The sequence below is a fragment of the Channa argus genome, chromosome 10 (genome assembly GCF_033026475.1).
Source record: "Channa argus isolate prfri chromosome 10, Channa argus male v1.0, whole genome shotgun sequence".
Classification (NCBI taxonomy): Eukaryota; Metazoa; Chordata; class Actinopteri; order Anabantiformes; family Channidae; genus Channa; species Channa argus.
This window is the reverse complement of record NC_090206.1, coordinates 10,656,554-10,676,240: the sequence shown is the minus strand read 5'-3', so window position 1 is coordinate 10,676,240 and position 19,687 is coordinate 10,656,554. Positions and strand designations below refer to the sequence as shown.

Genomic DNA, 19,687 nt, shown 5'->3' with positions numbered 1-19,687 from the left:
CCACATCAAAGCCTTGGCTACACACTTTTGGGCTACTTTGGCATTCGCTTCATGGTGACTGCTACTTTTCTACAGTCGGGCTAAATGCCTAAAGCTTCCCTCTCCTTTTGGCAGGAAGTGGGGGAGCTCATTTTCTCTCTGCATTGCATAGGTTGAATGGACCTGTTTCTGAGGGTTGAATAAAAACTGTGTCCTTAAAGTGTCTTAAAAACTCCACCCACACACAACCACCAGACATTAATTTGACTGTGTTGCAGTAAAGAATGCTGGTCATACAACACCACCAAACCAAAGCCTATTTTATACAAAGTGTGGGACTCTTTCACATGATTAATGAGATGAAATAAAATGACTTCCTACTGTATCAGCCAATGATTTTGATCTCCACTGCATTAGAGTGGTTCTCAGCCGCTTGTGAGCATAGTTAGCCCAAAGGCAAACACTCACCAGGCTGTAAATGCTGTGGGTATTTATTCCAACTTTCTGAAAAGATAATAGAAACAAACCATGTCTTGGAATATGTGAGTTGTCCATTCATAGAAATTTTGTAAATGAAGCCCAACATTTTTGACAGCTTGACAATTTAAAAAAGACAGTGTAGTGCCTTTACTGTCCTAAGTATCTTTTACTGCCACAAGATTAAAATGTTGTGCTACAGTTAAAAAACAAATCCTGTTTGAATAATATTATAATTAAATTTTGAAAGAAATTACTTGTGAAATCTGAGAGATGGATAATCTAAAATTAAAATTATGGAAGCATAAAAAATATATATTGTATTTGCATCGCTGGATTTATACCAAGACAGGTAAATGGTATACGTACAATACACACAAATGACATTAATTTGTTTCTTTGTGATTTGGGTGAACTAATGTGTTATGTAAATGTCTTTCTTGTTGTTACAATTTTGCCACTGTTATCTGTAAAGTTCATTTTCCATATTTCTCCGCAGATGTTTAGTCCTAAGCTCAATATGTAAAACCAACCCCACAATTATGACTAAAAGCTATTATATTTTGGTTTCAGTGCCTCTGTTGCCCTCAGAGACTGTGGAAATAGCTCAGCAGGGTGTTTTGGCGTGCCACAGACCCTCATTTACCAAAGGATTGAAGTTAGAGGGGAGAGCAGCTACATTTATTGTTGGCTCAACAACCACGGCCTCTTTTTTGTGTGTGCGCTTTAGATTTTGATCCTCCAGAAATAGGTTCACATAGTGTGGTTTGTGCCTTCATATTTCACTTTTTTGTCGTTAACTGGTAGCTTCAAGTGCTTGCCGTTGGTTTTATATATAGTGTACCATAGTGTGGATACCTTATTTACTTACGTGATCAGATTGGTAGATTAGATTTTGCATTGATGTGGATTAGCATAATACAAGGATGATACTGTGTAATAATACAGTGGTATATAAGCAAGGGGGTAAAGCTGTGCCTCCACAGCTGACAGTCAGTTGTGGCTAATGCTGAGGTGTGCTTAGAGCAATGTGCAATATGATTTCTCTGATTTGCCTCGTTAGCCTGGATCAGCTGTGAGATATGAGAGACGATTGCAAGTGAGAGAGAGAGAAATGGAGGCCTGTGACACTTTGCACTGAACTCTAATGAGAGGCAGGGAACCAAAGGAGCTAGGCAATAAGATTAGATGCAACTCAATTCAATTACTGCTGAGCCGCCACGGGTGACGCTTCAAAACTCATCCTGTTAAGATCCGGTTCAGAAACGTAGAGGAGGACTGCAGCTCTCACTCAGCCGATGTACGCTACACTGCCACAACATCTCATTCGCAACAGCTCTGATTTATGTGCTCACAGGGAGTCATTAGGCCCTGCTGGGCTTTGGAAGAAACTCTGCGATGTTCCGATATAGATTTAAAGCAAAATGCAAAAATAATTGTGTTTTCGCCCATCGCAGCCATTTATACACTGTTCCTCAAAGTGTCCAATTGTTTGAAGTGTGTGTTTGAAATCAAGAGCGACTTACCGTCTCGTTTTAGCTTTGAACACTCCCACTTAACAAAATTGATTCCCACCTGCATACTCACCATTGTGCCCCTGCCCTCACAGTTACCCCACAAGCACTCCCACTCCCCCTACAGCTTTTCTAAGAGTTTATCCAAAGTGCAGTCGCAATTCAGCAAATAGTAACAGAGGTTGGCATTATGCTTCTGTGAAGACACACAAAAACGTCTCTTCACAGTGAACACAGAGACATATGTTATGCGTAACAATAGTTCACAGAGACTCCAAAGGAAACATGTAACCGAAGAAACTGTCACACAAATGTGTCTGTCCTTGCATAGACAGTTTCTATGCAATACAGTCTACTCACCCCAACTCCAACATTAGAGTTCGCCTTTGTTCAACCTTGACCTGCATCCTGATATTAGAAGCACTAATGCACCTTCTGCAAATGGAGAAAGTCATTTACTGCATACCATAAATATCAGGCTCTGTGTATCTCACAATAAATGAGGACAAGTATTTAGATTTAGTAAAGTGCACTGTTTGTATGATGCTTAGCACTGAGGAGCATTTTCCACGAAAGCTTTCGCATGTCGTTTATAGATGCCATTAAGTAAATCTCCTTGTTGTTTTCAAAAATGTACGTATGGCATCGTATTAGCTTTAACAAAGTCATGGTGCTCCTGAAAGCAAAGAGAGAGAATAGAATGATCATAGAGCACATTGTTACATGTTACAATTAAATTAAATTAAAATTAAAATTAAATTCAACCCATCCCTCTGGGGGGGGAGTAGTGGGCAGCCACAGGTGGGGCCCAGGGAACTTGTGCTGAATGTCTTGCTCAAGGACACACCTGGTGCAGGGGCTGGGATGTTGTTCTGCGGACTTGTGAATCCCAGTCTGATGCTCTATCACTTGAGCCACCAGTTGCCAATGCATGAAATTAATAGCCTGGATTCACATTAGAAAAAAGTCTTTAATGCTGTTTATGAGGTTGAATTGCTTTACTGGCTGAAGCTACATTAAAATGGACTCTGAAAAATGTGACTGACAAATGTAAATACTGTGTACACAGAATGAATGGAATACAAAACTATTATTTAGTTGTGCATAGTGGGAGGGATTAAGAAGGAGTTATCAGTCGTGTTGCTGCTGTCAGATTAAGTTGTGCTCAAAGGACTTTGGTCATTTCAGATTTTGAAGTCTAAATCACAAATCATAAACTTTTCTGCTGATGTTAGAAAACAGCAGGAGCAAAAGCAATTCACTTCTGGAGAGACTATTTACCACCACTAGATTCCATCTCTTAATTTCCATACAAATGTAAAACTAGGCAGGCATGGAATCATCTGTGAATCTTAAATGAATCCAATTGTTCGCACACAGTTCAGGGTTTGCCGGAGGCAGGGGGAGAAGAACACTGCACAAATCAGCAATTTCAAAATAAAAGCCCTCCGTGATTCACATCTGAGTGACAGGACATTGTTTCTCTCGCTCAGTACTCCAAGAGTTAGCATAATTCATATTTTTCTTGCACCTCAGAAAAGAAAATAAGAAAAGCACTTCTTTTGTTGACAAAACACAACAAACAATCAAAAGTATGTGAACTCAATTTATGAACTAACTGATCATGAAATGTGATCTGATCTTCATCACGTGTATATACAGACTGTGTGTTTAACTTAATAAGATGAGAACAATTGAAAAATGTTGTTACTTTATTGACCACAGCCAAAAATTCTTATTGTTAGAAAATGTAAGTCAACCCTTGGATATTCATAACCGGTTAAACATTCTTTGGCAACAACAAGCTCATACAAACACTTCCAGCTGTGAATCAGACCTGCACAATATTCAGGAGAAATATTCTCAGGCTGTCTGGTGTGAATGGTCATGGTCATTTTACAGCATCTTTACTGGGTTGAAGCCTTGGATCTGACTGGGGCACTTCCAAAAGGTTGTTTATCTTCGTTTGCAATCATTCTGTAGTCATTTTGTTTTATTGTCCAGGGTCATTGTCCTGATCCATCATTTAGATAGGAAGCTACTTTTACATTGTCCTCTAAGATACCTTGATAAACTTCTAATTAATTTCTCGCTCAGTGATGACAAGCGGGCCAGCAAAGTAACACTCATTCATCTCAATGCTGCCTTCACCTTAATTTCACTGCTATGATGATGTTCTCATGTTGCTATGCAGTGCCCTGTTTATCATTTTTTAATTCAGCCAACAAAACATTTTCCAGTAACATTATGGAGGTTGACAAGCATCTAGCACATATTATTTATTTATTTTTTAGAGAGCAGTGGTTTCCTCATTGGTGTCCTGCCATGGAGACCGTGTTAAATGATTTATGTACAGTGACTCATGAATAGCTCAATTTCTTTTTCTTTTTTACTTCAGCATTCTGCAATGTGTATTCAGACTCATTTTACCTGGTTACAGCGGAAGAGTCACAGTATATTTTGTCTATGTATTAATGTTTTGTCTAATGGTGAAAACTGATGAATACTGTTCCTAAACCTTTGCCAGCTTTATGCAAATCAACATTTTTTTTTTTTATTGTTTTCTGAGATTCCTTTTCTTTTAAGACAAACAGTTCATGTCGACAGGTGCATCTTATAAAATTCAAACTCAAAATGTCTGAGTGTTTTTAAAAGTCTAAGTAGATTCATAGGATGGACTCCAGGTCCATTACTCAATTTAATAATTTGTGTTTCAAACAGGATTGTGTTTTTTCATAATCATAATTAACTTTCTTTATTAAACAAAAAAAAGGCATAAGAGCAGGGAATTTCAAAAGGTTCACTTACTGTTTCTCGCCCCTGTAAATTTATAAACTCCAAAACTAGAGTATTCACCTGCGAGCATACATATTTTCTTTTTTTATTTCTAATTTTCTGATTTTCTTGTAATTGTGTCTTTCAAGCAGCACACTGATTGCTCCCTAGTAAACAAATAGATATTTGCAGTCCTGAAACAAATATCCACCCTATCATTCTAACCTATATGCATGACATGTTTTTCACCCAATTCGATAACTGCGTTTTAAATGGTGTATTGGCATTTTTACCTATGCTATTCTCAACACTTTCCAAACCAACAGAGACCATTTTGACCCAGTTAATCTGCATGAGATCTTTTAATGTGAGAAGCTTTTATTGCCGGGAAGACTGCCATGCTATCCAGCTGGCTTGTGGTTTGTAAGGTTCTGAGCATATGCCTCAGGAAAATGAATAATGCATTCATGTTATTCAAACTTCCTTTTGTAACTTTTGCTTATGTGTAGGTGATGGGGGGAGGTACTGTACAGTGGATGAGAGGGGGTGCTAATGTAAAAATGATGATAACTCAGAAAACTTTTTATTTTCTTTGATTTTTGTCAGTGGTAAAAATTCCAGCTACATTTGACAATTTTATGGCCTGATACTACAACTGCTGTACTTTAAACAGCTCTGATCCAGAAGACACAAAGGAGCTGGATGTGTACCCATACGTGCCCTCAGCATCATCATCTGTACTTTTGTTGGGCTTCTATGAGTTACATTCATAAACTACCTCCTTGGAGATGTGATCTGATCTACATTTCCAGATAACCTACAGGTCTGGCATGCTGATGTCCCCAGACCATAAGCCGCCGCACCTATGAACAAATGACACACGGTGCCCCTGCCCTCTTCTACCTGATGTGGCGTTTGCCAAAAGTTTATGCACTGGAAATCAAACTGGGAATGCTGCGTGCTGCAGATTAAAATTTTTTTTCCCTGTACCTGAACTAACAAAGATAGTGGGGGATCACCTCTGTCCACCATAACATTGTTTATTTTAAGCAGCATATTTTTTTGATTCTTAAAGCATTTAATGTATGATAAGAATCTCAGTCGCCAGGGTTATCCCAGAGGTGCAGTTCAGAGGTGCTGTTCAGTGACAACTAAACTAGCATAAAGTTCTGAAAGATGTTTTTCCTCTCACCAGAAAGGCTCCATCAGTCTATACTACGGTGGCCCTGAGAGTTCGAACCATTGCAATTTGAGAAAACACATGAAAATAGACAAAACACAAACAATTTGACAACACAGGTGCAGCATTAAGAAACGTGCTACAAAAAGCCACAACACAACCAAATTGACAAAAGTGCTGAAAAAGCCACAACACAATGGAAATGGCTCCGGGAGTAATTAAAAATAAATTTACAAATCTAAATGTCCGTCACTTTTTAGTGTCCCCTGGAACTATTACAGTTGTCTACAAGAATTCCGTGGGACATGAAAAGTGACGGAGCCATTTCCATTGTGTTGTGTTGTATTGTGTTGCTTTTGAAGCGCATTTTTCATTTGGTTGTGTTGTGGCTTTTTGCAGTGCTCGTCTCAATTCAGTTGTTTTTTGGATTTTGCTGCGCATTTCTTAATGCTGGGCCAGTGTTATCAAATTGGTGGCGTTGTTTTTGGATATTTACTTGTGTTTTGTCTATTTGCAGTGCTTTGAGCTCTCAGGGCCACTATACAATGCAGACTTTATCAGACTTTTGTATGTGAAAGTCTTTAACGGAACCAGTTTTTGTTGTATACATAAATATTTATTGCCTTTTTCTTTGGGATGAATTATAATCTGTAAACATGACATCTGTCAATCCTTCCTGGAACAGCAATCCATCCTCTGGTGCTGCTCTTGAAGTTTCTGGTACAGCATTTTATTTTCTCATTTACGGGAAATTTTTCCTTATCCGATTTCTGGGATCTACAGACAGAGTCACTGTGTCACTGTGTTACAGACTATAACTCCCACTGAGGGAAAAGTCAGCACTGACATAAAGTGTATTTTGATTTAATATGAGTTGATTATATTGATCAATTTATTTTATGCTGTTTTGCTCCACATCGAATTCCCATTGTGTGTGAAAAATTACTTGACTTGACTTGGAGATGTGGCTGTGCTCTGCACTGGCAATGTTGCAACAGGAGCACAAACACACACAGCGCGGTAGTCTTAGAGCATTTACAAGTTTAAAAAAAAAAAAAAAAAGGCTCCTTGACCATTCAGACGCAATGGAAAAGAAGGGAAATGCAAAAGCATAGAAATGAAGAGAGTCACAAAGTGGTTGTCTTGTTACAGCTGTTGTTGTTACTTTGCTCTCTGTGCTGGCTTTGTTGGCAGGCTGCAGCCGGCTCATAGAGATAAGGTTGTACAGAGAAATGCCTCACAGTAAAAAATATATGACAAATGTTTACTTTGCCCACTGCTGTTCAGACTGTGTTTGCATAATACCTAATCACATGCCACTATATTCATCGTCATATAAAATCTGCATGTGTTTGAATGTGTGCCAGAATTTGCTGTTGTTGCAAGTTTTTTTTTCGGTTAACCACAGGACAGACAATGGAAAATGAACAGATATGTAAAGAGCTTCATTGTGCTCACTCTTTGCAATTGTTTTGTTCATGGCCTAATGAAATACCGCCAGTGTGCTTGAATTCCATTAATAATCTTCATGTTCATTCTCACCCGTTGTTCACTGGAGTTCACAGTTGAGGCATTTTTCTTTAGCTTTTGCTATTTGCAATCCATTCCTCCAGAAATAGAATAGAATATAAATGGATGCTTTTATTGTCACTGCACATGCATAGTACAACAGAATTTGCTTCAGGACTTCAGAATGACATTATTAATTCTGTGGTATGTGGTGTGTGATTTGACCACAGTGTTTCTGAGCGATCTGTTAAATGAAAATATTTCACATGTGAATTAATCATAAGGGCTCATTCTCCATTCTTCTGGTAGCGTAATGATCTCTTTCTATCATTGGCTCGGATGAATCTTTCATTGTCTTTATCTTTAAACGAGTTGGCACAATCCTCCAAGGAGACGAGGCCCTCGATGTGTTTCACAGCACTGTTAAAGTTAACATGTGACTGAGCTAAATGCCATAATTTAATTGATGCCAAGCGCAATAACATCACCCACTGATCTTTTAATATTATGGAGATATGATTCCTGTCCTTTCACTTCATTGTGATATTCCCTTTTCAATATGCAAATGTAAATTTGCACACAACTGCACATAAAGTCTCGACTAGACAATATTTTAGTGGGCCTGCAGACTTTAGAGTGCTATTTTAGATTGTAATGAGATGGCCTTTAACCTTTGGATTCAAGCAAAAACCTCTCTAGAATAAATTAGCCGCTACTCAGTTCTTGCATAATTGTTACTGTGTGACAGTCTCTTCTGTGTCTAATCCTCTGGGTCACTCTGTCTTTTTCTGTGTCTCTCCCTCTGACCAGGTTTCTCTATACTGCAGGCCATCATGGAGGCAGCAGTAGCAAATAAATGGCAGGTGACCGCTCGCTCTGTTAGCAGCACAACAGACGCAGCCGAATTCAAGCGCATTATCGAGGAGATGGACAGAAGGCAGGAAAAGCGTTATGTGATTGACTGTGAGGTTGACAGGATTAACACCATACTGGAACAGGTGAGCCCCAGACCCACTGTAAATGTGGGAATAGCTATCAATTATATAGCAGAACATATGCACTGTGCGTGTTGCCCTTTTGTTGTTCTCTGTTTCAATCACATAATTGTATTAAAGAGCTAGTCCACCAGTTTTACATGGTGCATACAAAATGTCCATAGTGAATATCAGCAGTCTAACGTGGCAATAAAGGAGCTTTGTCGTGATTTTAATTCATAATGTCGTGTTTTGGGCTAGAAGACCACAAAAATAGCTGTACCAAAAAATAGCGGGGGTTAATAATATGCTACTAAGTTTTGCTATTGGAAATATAGGTCCAGATTTTCAGAACTTGGTCAAACTAAAGGTCATTGTATTCCTGATCAATTCTGACCTTTTAAAAGTTGATTATAATTTAAAGTGTCTTTATTCAGTCTTTTACTGGACAAAATGACCATGTGTAATATGAAAGATGTTGCTCATACTGACAAATAACCAGATGATTATCTGTTTATAATGTGGTTTCATGTACCTCTTTAGGGTTTTACTTGTTTTAGGGTTTGAGTCTACACACAACAAAAGCTCTAAAACTTCACTGTGCGCATGTTGGTCAACACTACTAGCAACAGGCTGAATGAGTCTTTAGTAACTTCAGCTTCAGTATTCAACAATTTTTCTAATATTGTTTTAATATAGAAATGTTCCAAAGCCTGTCTTATTTTGGACATGTAGTCTCCAGACCTCCCGTGAGTGGGGCTCACCCTCCTGACAGGGAATTGTAACCAGCATTCCTATGTATTTTAATTGAATAATAAGAAATACTTGAAGATCTGAGCAGAGAGTAAAGAGTCCAGCAGAGCTGTTTCAAAGGAAGGGGAGGGAGGGCCGAGCTGAACAGGGTGGATTGTGTCTCATGCTGCTTTTGGCTTAAGTTGCATATTGTAGTTTAAGATACAATTTATTCCCTCATGAGTCCATGACGACCAATTGTGCTTGATTTTTAATGTTTATTTTTTGCAGGTATATATAATTTTGGAACAAAGTGATTTGTCTTTTTGATTCACGTTGAGTTTGTGTAGCCTCCTTAAGGCTTGACAGTGCATGAAGTTGGACGTGAGCAGCAGTAATCCTGCCTGTTTGAAAAGCTGAGCTTGGCATTGTTTAGAGTGCGGCTCGTTTGAAAAGCAGACTGTGTTGAAGCTGCCCTTACGCCTGAGGTTGAGAAGTCTGAGCGTGAGCAGCCATTTGTAGAGACCACTGATGATGCAGCCTTTTAATCCTCCTCTAACAACCCCAGACCCCTCAGCTCCTCTATCACGTCCACTGCCTGAGGAGGAAATGAAAGGTCCACCAGTCCTTGTAGTAGGGGAAACACAATTACAATGAATAGATGAGTGCCTATTATGCCATGCATCTCCTCTGTTTGTCTGCCGTGCTCCACCCTACACCCTGCTTGGTGCTGCCTGCTTATAAGGCAATCGGCTCCCAAAATGGATTCTGCTCGTTAACATTCATTTAGGTATTGGCTTCTCTCTGCCTCACAATATCCCCTCAATGACTGTTAGTTTCACTTCTTTTTTTATGAATCTAATTTGATCCCAGAGTCATAGTTTAAAGCAGAATTGCTTTTAGTATTAATTCTCTGTGTCTAATTTAATTCCTGTGTTGCACAGTTCTTCCCTTTACAATTCGGGGACTATAGTAAAATCTATTTCATTTCTGGGTTAACATTATGCATCAGCTTTGCAGAAAGCATAGAATATTCATTCTAAATCATATGTAAGCAATACTAATTATTGTGTCTTTAATTGTTTTTTTCCTACATGGACAACAATGTGTTTGATGTTCTCCTCTTTCTCTTTTTGTTTCTAGTAATCGATTATTTCTTGTTCTTCTAAAAAATGCTCTTTCCCTTTCTAAACCTTTTACCTATGACCATAATATATTTTCTGTCTAATATCAAACCTTACATAAAGGGAAATAAAGTTTTCCAGCATGTAACGTTCAAAGCAGCAGTGTGCTTATTTTGCTCCTTGATTTAGTGACAACCTCAGTGTGGGATTTTTTCATGTCGGAACTAATTGAAATAATCTTGCTAGCTCTGCCAATATGAATGAGTCACAGGCATTCAGGGAAGCTGCTGGACTTCATTCTGCAGCTGCCCCCCTACTGGGCCATACCATTATACATTGAAACAGGGATGGACCATCTCCCATGAGGGCAATCATGCCAAAAATGGCACCTGGTGGCAGCTATGCGGAAACCTGCTGCTTTTACATGCTGTTGTAGTTCTTTTAACCAATGGTTGTAGTCAGACTTTCGTCTCTAGAGGACAGAAATGAGAGCTTGAACATGTCGCTTCAATACGTCAAGGTCACTGCCTGTTGAGAAAGGATAGTGAGGCAGGACAGATCTAGCCAGCTGATTGCTGGGGGAAATGGGAATCAGCTCAGTGGCTTAGTTTTATGATCTCAATGTGAGTAATCCCACCACACAATGAACATCTTTATACCAGGCAATGACGTATATGAAGTCTAGCGTTATCTTGAACAGGAAAGTGTCAAGCTTCCACAGTTTGGTACAAATAGCGGCACAGAAAGAGACCGCTCTGCTGCTCTTTATTAGCACCACTTTTGATCAAGTAACAGCTAAAGCGTTGGCCCTGCTGGGCCTTTGTTGAGGGTTTCAGTGTTTCAGTAATCCTCCCAAATGAAAGGACATCCTGAAATAGTACAACTACTTCTAAACCGTACTTGAGTACGGTTTAGAAGTAATTCCACTTAGTGTTGGCTTAGGATATCAAAGTGATTTAACTTTTTACTCACCAACGTTTACTATATTTAGTTGTTTATTATCTGTGTAGTAACATATAATCAATTAAATGTGAATCAAAAATATAAAACAGCTAAACTAAGTTTCACTTTAAAATGGTGCTTACATGTTAGAGCATTAATTACAAGATATTCGAATAACATACATTTAGAAAGGGGTTCATTCATTTCATTGAATACTTTTAATTGTAAAGAACAGTACATTTTGCATATAAAACCTCTGTATTATACATTCTGTTGTATTTTATAACTGATTTCACACAAGAATCTAAGGAATTCTTACACTGTTAGTGGGGGGGGGGCAAAGTAAAGCAAAAGAAGCTTTTTACAAATTAGGACAAAATATAAAACACAAGTCACTTAAAAACATGATGCATATAGGTTATTTTTACAAAAAGCAGGAGCCAGCAGATTTCCAACCACACTTTGAATTAAACAACTGATTATAACAAATATAAAAATTTCAGCAAATTAATTTTCAGTTGTTGAAACTAATTGTTTAATGGACTAATTGTTTCGACTCTCTTTTGCTGCAGGCACAATGGCAGCAATATCCGAATGCAGTTTTTATGCAGTTTTCAATGGTGCAGGTGTATTTATGTTTGGCTGCACCTGTTTTGCAAATTTCCTGGCACCAAAAATACTTGTTTGCAGTGGTATGGGAGAAGAGACACGGCTTAAGCTGCGATTAGTCTGAATAAGGTGGCACATTGCAATTTTGGTGCTCATTTTGGACTAAATTGTGATGAACCTGACCCCCTCTTATTGTAAATCCTGACCCAGAGCAATTTTTGTGCCATTACTTGGCACACAGACTGCTCAGAAATCACAGAATACCTTTTATTAATGTGAAGTGTGGCACAGTGCTTTGGTGTGTTTATATATATATATATATATATATATATATATATATATATATATATATATAATTAAACTACAGGACTGATCTTGCTGATCTTGCTTGGTAGCACTTAGTGAGTGCTTTCAAACATGCAGAGGAGGGAACCCAAGAGTAAAATAATTTACCTACAGTACAGTATATAACCAGTCTGCAGATACTCTAGCAGCTGCTGCACTAATATACACCAGCTGCCTTATAATTCTATTTTTGACAGCGTATTTGTGGTGACTTTTATATTACTGTTTTTTGTAATTTGTATGTTCCCCTTGTTCATAGAGAACCTACTCTCCCTCATTCCCTTTTATTTTACTTTACTACTTTTATTTTTTTAAGGGTATAAGAGCATCTGAACTCATTGGACATTATTGAAGCCTGCCTCAACTCCACCCGCTCATCAGCGGGAGTAATAATGCATGCCTCCTGTCTTCAACATTGTCTCTGCTCCCTGTATACACTAGTGCTGTTGGTGATAAAGCTGCCAGAATATCTTTGGACACACCCATAACTCCATCACCTCATGGTTTGCCTTTGGACCTGCGCCCTCCTTCAGGAAAGTTGGTCCTGAATGTGCTTCCTCTTTGGTCGCACACTCAGCTAAATGTGACTTTTATTAGCTTCATTTATCACTTGACATGATGTAGAAACACGGTAAGAGACGTATTTGCATACTGCTGCATCAGGCACAGTTTTGTTTGCTCGTATAAGAGCAGAGTGTGTCTCCTAACAAATTTGTTTTGGGGTGCTGAGGAGAATGCTACACCAGGGCCATTATCATTTTATGCTGTAACAACCACTCAGGATTTATCACCCATAAGACTTTTTTATCAATACACTGCACTGCAGATGAATTAAACCAATGACAATCCTTCCTTTATGACAAAATGGGAAAGCCTCTGCTCTCTGAATCATATCCTATGAACATGTTTCTTCAAACAATCTAGGTTTTTGGCATTACTGTGCATGCTAAGAAAAATGCTTGTGGCATTGCAGAATGGCACTAACAAGAAAAAGCAGAGTGATATAAAGATAAATGCATTCTGCATGCATTGCTAACACTTCTTATAATCACGCTTGTGTACATGCTGAGTATATGTGGATGTAGCCACATGTTTTCTGATCTGATCCATTTATTAGATTGGACATACTACACTGTATATAGCCTCATATCTGGCCCTCTGCGTTCCTGGGATTTTTGAGCTGGAGTCTGCTCAGAGGCAACAACCTGCTCATCACTAGTGTAAAGAGAGGCAGGCAAAGGAAAAAAAAATAAAGACTCCGTCTGGGACAGGCCTAGGGCACGCAAGCTGTTCAAAGACAGGCAGGCTCTGCCAGCCGCAAAGCTGCATTTTTGTGCTGGAAAAAAACAAGAAGTGAAAAGGATTCACAGAAAGAGGGGAAAAAAGAAAAGTGCATCTGGGGATTTGTTAGAACAACATTCTGCCGCCCGTGGAGCCATGAAGGGTGGCCATATTGCCTCCCTATGGAGAACTAGAGATCCTACATATCCATCTTTCTGCTATGGAATTGAGAACTTCACAGTTGGAAGAATTGTAGAATCTAAAATCTTTGTGCTGTATCGATTCAAAAAAAAAAGGGGGGGGCGGTCTGAACAACGAGGATAAAAAGTCATGGGAAAGAGAAGAATGGATGATAGATTGGTAATAGCTTATAGAAACATGTTAGTAGAAGAAGAAGTCTCTCAATCGAAGTTGTTAAAAACACTATGAAAAGAAAGTAAACAAGGGAATGAAATGTTGTAACATTCTGGTGAGCAGAGATGTAACTGAAACTATCATAAACTAAAATAAAATCTAAATGAGTGTACTCTGGTACTCTTTTATTTCCCAAAGTGATTTCCTACACCACATAAAAGCCTCTGAGGCATTCAAAGCTCCTAGATTACTTTTACTGTTTTCTAGTAACATTACCTGGCACGTATTTTAAAAGGTAGAGGAGGAAAAAGGGAAGGATGTAAGCTAATGCCTTTACTGAAATGAAAGCTGTTCCTGATCTCAACATCAGGTTATTGTCCCCAGGCTGCTGGGAGGAGGGACTGATGGAAATACAGCTGAACTCTCCCAGCTTAATGTAAAGCCGAGGCAACGCAGTTATTTCAAATCCCTTGCACCAACCTTGGCTGTTGAAGGCCATTTACTTACTGTGATTATAGAATTAAATAGGATTAAAGTGTTATCATTAAAGCGACTGTAACCTGCTGACTCTGTGACGAATGAGAGGCAGAGACTGGTGTGCTGTGACCATTTGTGTATAATAAAAAAATACAGCCCTGTAGTAATGCACCGTGTTAAAACAAATTTAGCTCAATTATTTTCAGTGCAAAGTGAAGGATGTCAGAGTTTCAGTATTTCAGCAAGCAAACATTTTTCATCCACCCAAGGTATCAAGTTTCAAATTACTCTGGTATCTCCGAGCAATGATAGACATAATCATCTGAATATAAGTCAGGTGTTTCTAAAATGTTCTGCATTTGGGGGAAGGCCAACACTTGTGCTATCTCAGGGGCACACAGTGCTTCTGCCAAGAAAAGCATCTCAGCCACAGCCACTGCTGGCTGTTAATTAGAGAGCGCTCCACCAAGAGCACTTCTACCAAGAGCTCTGAAGCAGAAATGGAGAAGAAGAGGAAAGTCCTTCTTTATCAGAGCTTATGGAGCTCAAATCCTCCTTTCTGTTCCATATCGTGTGAAGCGCAGCACTTTAGTATCTCTCCAGCCACTAAATTATATGTAGCACTTAATCCAGCCTATCGATAACAGTGATTAATAATGCAAATATATGTTTGGATCAAAGGGTTTGTGCCAAGTCTACTATACAGAGTTAATTTGAAACTGAAGCTAAAATGAAATAACAAACCCAATCTACAACTCAGCCGAAACAAAAATAATTAATAATTTAAATGGACAAAAGAATTCAAAATCAATAACTGTAATACCACTTGCACCAATGCAACGAGGACCCTAACGTGTCCCATCAATGCCGTTAGCACTGATAACATTTTACTATCTACATCAAATTTTACTTGTTGTTAATTGACTACAAAATGAACCTGTTACCCTGTAAATATGAAATGACAACTGTTGACTGTGCCATCAGCTAGATGAGTTGTTGTTTTGAAGTAATTATTGCTTTCAGTTTATAAGCAAGCCAGCATTGGTTTATTGTATATGGCATTTCTAGCCAATTCCTCATAGCCAGATAGCATTCGAGCACTGAGCATAAACTTAACAGCTAATGTTTGCGAATAGTAGAAAATAGACTGGCAATCCTTTATTTCTATGTGTCAGCACATCATACAGTATCACTGAATGAGCAGCATCTTTTCAGTTTGTTAATTTAAAACCTTTGCTTAGATCAGCCGTCAGTGGGCTGAGACCCACGTGGTCCATTTAGATCAGAGGTGGGGAACCCACGCTCCCTGAGGGCTTCAGCCGTGCTTGTTTTCCAACCCTCCCTGCTCTACTCACTGCTTTTCCAGCTTCTGATTGACTGAACGCACCAGGTAATCAGCAATGGGTAGGTTGGAAAACAAGCAGGGATGCGGCCCCCTGGAAGCATGGGTTCCCCACCCACGATTTAGATGATTTCACCTCCTGAAATTGTACATGACTTACCAGCTCTTTGTCAGTAAGTAGATCCAGCAGAGTAACACGGCTATGTTTTAGCACTGATGTGTTCTTTCCACAGAGTTTTTAAGATGAATTTTCAAATTACTGGTATTCATTGATCGTATTGTTTGTAATATATGTGAAGTAAAATTGTAATTTCCTTAGCATCTTGATCACTTAACCAATGATATGTCTGATACCACTTTTCATATCAACTATATATATGACTTTTACACAGTACTACATAATCTTGCATGTATTTAAAGCTATTTTTAGGCCACTATATTTGTCAACAGATTGACAGACATTAATCAACAGGAACTCATCATAAATAGCTTTGATAACTCATTATATATATATATATATATATATATATATATATATATATGTATGTATGTATGTATGTATGTATGTATGTATGTATGTATGTATGTATGTATGTATGTATGTATGTATGTATGTATGTATGTATGTATGTATGTATGTATGTATGTATGTATGTATGTATGTATGTATGTATGTATATATATATATATATATATATATATATATATATATATATATATATATATATATATATATTATGTAACATCAAGAAAAAAATGCTTAAAATGCTTTGTTACTCCAAATATGAGAATTTGCTGCTTTACAATTGCTCAGTAAATTGAACTCTGTTTGGTTATGTTTGCTTTGAGAAATAGAGCAATTTGAAGACATGACCTCAACCTTGTAGTGCATTTTTGGACTTAACTAATACTCCTTTAGTCATGAACATAACCAGTTATTGAGAAATCAAAATGCGTGCTGTCCTAATGCCAACAACGCACCTTGCTAGTTTAGTTTGCAGCTTGTGTGTTTTAGACTTAGAGTTTTCATAGTTCAGCGGGAGGGTAAAGATAATTGCATCATTATTTGCTCATATTTTTTATGCCCGTATGAAAGGTGTGATATTTACAAACTATTGGGAACCTATAATTTTCAGTCTGCCTCTTAGTGTGCTGTGGCAAACTGCATAGTGGAAAGGTCAGACTTGAAGGAAAATGGTCTGGCGTTTATTGAAAATGTGTGGCTGTGGTTTTACATTTAGGGTTCTAGGTGGGGGGTGGGGAGCGGGGGAGTCACACAAAGTCTGAATAAGGGTGAAGTCAAGGTCATGCTGGATGTCTGTCCCTATCAGGCTTTACTGAAAACTCCAGTCTGCAAAATGCCGGCTCTCCTTCAGCAGCAGAACAGTACAGTAGATGGTGGAGCCAGTGGATCGATGTGCAAGAGGGAACATGAAAAGGAATCACATTATTGAAGGGGAAGCCACACTACACATTTCTTCTCTTCAGTGTCACTGGGAAACAGAATAATTGGTTAGTGGGTTCTGTGCCTTTGGGTATGTGCTCTAAAGGTTATAAACAGCACAAATTTACATTTAGGAAGAATTGGAAAGAGAAAAACGGATGAAAATAAAGGAGGATGATTAATTTGTGGAAGCTAATTTGAAATGATATGACTTTCTTTTATTAGTGAATATCTCCTTTAAGTTGAAGTGATTAGCAAAATAATAGTGACATTATTATTGTTTTGATTTTTTTCAACATTTCGGTCAATAATTCACCCAATTTAAAGTTCATTGTAACTCATTCATTTCACATGTTTAACACATCCACAGCTTTAAAGGTCTGCAGTAAGATAGAAGTTATTGTCCTGTCTCTAATCTGAGACAGAAAATAGTGGCTGATAATGTTGTGTTATTGTTCAAATGATATTGGATTTACAAGGAAATACAAGAGAATCGTATCTTATCAACACTATTGAAAGATAGTTATCGCCATCTGCGGTATCTAAGGGTTTTATGGACAGGGGAGTCAGCGGCACATCGCAACTAGTAACAATGAAATCTGTCTATCTCAACTGGAGTCGGGTCTTTCCCTCTGCCTAATTAAAAAGGTTGAGGGGAAGGGTTGCTGTGTTCTGGCCGCAGGTTCTGTGTATCTCTTTGTCATCAGCGTCTGGCTGTGCTTCATATCAAGGTTGCTGCTTGTAGTTGTTGCCAGGCTGGACGTGGGGGGTAAGGCCTTCTTCTGCCCTGCTCTAGGGCAGGTGTGAGGAAGAGGCTTACGGCCAGAGTCAAGGTTAGTGCACGGTGAAGGAGTGGTGAGATATTTGTGTGTCCAAGAAAATGCTGTACAGCTAAAAGTCTGAAAGTCAAACTTGTGAATAATTACAGAGGAGGTCGTTGTGATCTGTCTAACTCTGATGTAACAGCAGTGGAAATGTGAGATTTCTTTTCATAGAGCTTTGTGTCACTTAGTCATTAGACACAGATTGATGGATTCTAAAAGCCAACTCCCGCTATTTCTGCATTACAATCAGCTCATTGTCTCTTTGTTCCTATTTCACTTTCTTGGTTTGTTACCCTCTGTCTGATATCCTGCAGCGTTGGGAGTTTAAAGCCGTAATGATGGGAGAGCTGTCAGAGAACGCTGACCCACCCAAGCAGCTTGATAGCGTGTGTGAAAAGCTTTGTGTGCTTGTGCTCCCCCGTGAGCCGCTCTTTGTAAAAAAACACCAACAACTTGTCTCTTCTTCATGCACAACCTTCAAATGTCCACAAAGGAGAGAGAAGCGGTTTATTTGGGAGGGCGCTCAGCCTAAGTAAGGATTAAGGTTTTATTGTTTTGTGCTACTGTAGTTGAGTGTACTCAGGTCATTTAAAGTTCAGAGTTTTTTTTTTTGTTTTGTTTTGCATCCAGAGATGTGAAGATACGAGTTCTCTTCCATTCATCTCTCCTACTCAGCAGGAATGTCATAAGCAATCCAGGCTAACAAATTTCCAGCATCCCAGGCCTAACGTGCACACAGAAACAGACGATAAACTGGCAGTTTCTTTTTTTTTTTTTGTGACAGAGTGAGAGCCAGAACATGTGCAAACATGCTGATTTTGCTGTAAACTTGTGTTGCTGTGTTTGTAGAACGCTGATGAAAACAGAGACATGGTTGACAGGTTTCTGTGTGGGAGCCACTCAGAGGTCCATCTGCAACAGACTGCAAAAACTCATAAATAACACAGCTCATGAGGCCCAGTTGAAATCCCTGTCCAAAATGCAAAGCGCAAAAACCCAAGACAATTTAGTGTACTACTATTGGAATTATCTGCAGGCCCAGAACAAAAGGAAAAAGAGGAAAATGTAGAATAAAAGTCAGCATATGGTTAGTACCACAGTGATGGAATGGCTTAGAACACCACTTACTATTTTCAGACAGGCTGCGTGGGTTGAAACATGCTGTTATGCTCCAAAGGTGTGATATTTTCAAAGAAGAGCGAGATCTACATCTAACTGTCTGACTGTAAATTCCTTTTGAAATATTTTTCTCTCCATTTCTACCTTCTGTCCAACAGTTGCTGAGGACTCACATCCCTGCGCCGTGAATGACTTCAAAGTGAGCTGAAGATTCAAGGATGTTCCACGTTGTTTCTGTTTCTCGCTCATTATCAGCTCCTCCTTAATGTGAAATGCCCCTTCTCGCTTGCTAGTTCGTGGGCAACTTTGCTTCATTTTCAACTTCAGTGGCGTCTTTGCCTGCTCACAGGACGGCAATGAATTTACAGAGATTGTTGTAGCCACTTATTCCAGTCGTGGCTCTCAGCTCTCATCTCATGGGTGGTTTACTGTACTGATGTTTCTCTCCCATAGGTTGTGACTCTGGGGAAGAACAGTCGTGGTTACCACTACATTCTGGCCAATCTTGTGAGTAATAACCAAGCCTCTCCCGTGGGAGGGAGTGGAACCTGCTTTGTGCATGCTGCATGTGTTGGGACTTAGTGTCAGCCACAAGAACAAATGTGCATCCACAATACTGTAACTGGACTGTAGGTTGTTTTTTTTTTAGGAAATCTGAAAAAAATACCTATGCTGTTTTTTTGTTT

General features: G+C 38.8%; 1 protein-coding gene across 8 annotated transcripts in view; it reads left to right on the top strand.

The window, feature by feature from the left end:
- The window catches only part of gria3b (glutamate receptor, ionotropic, AMPA 3b), a 79,212-nt gene that overhangs the window by 33,897 nt on the left and 25,628 nt on the right, over positions 1 to 19,687 (top strand). For all 8 annotated transcript variants that reach the window (XR_010915396.1, XR_010915395.1, XR_010915397.1 and 5 more), the window contains exons 4-5: positions 8,245 to 8,432; positions 19,455 to 19,508. Coding sequence is in view for 3 of the 8 variants with exons in the window: in XM_067518742.1 (XP_067374843.1) it covers positions 8,245 to 8,432; positions 19,455 to 19,508 (242 nt within the window). In the remaining 5 variants the exon portion in view is untranslated. The remainder of the gene's footprint in view (positions 1 to 8,244; positions 8,433 to 19,454; positions 19,509 to 19,687) is intronic.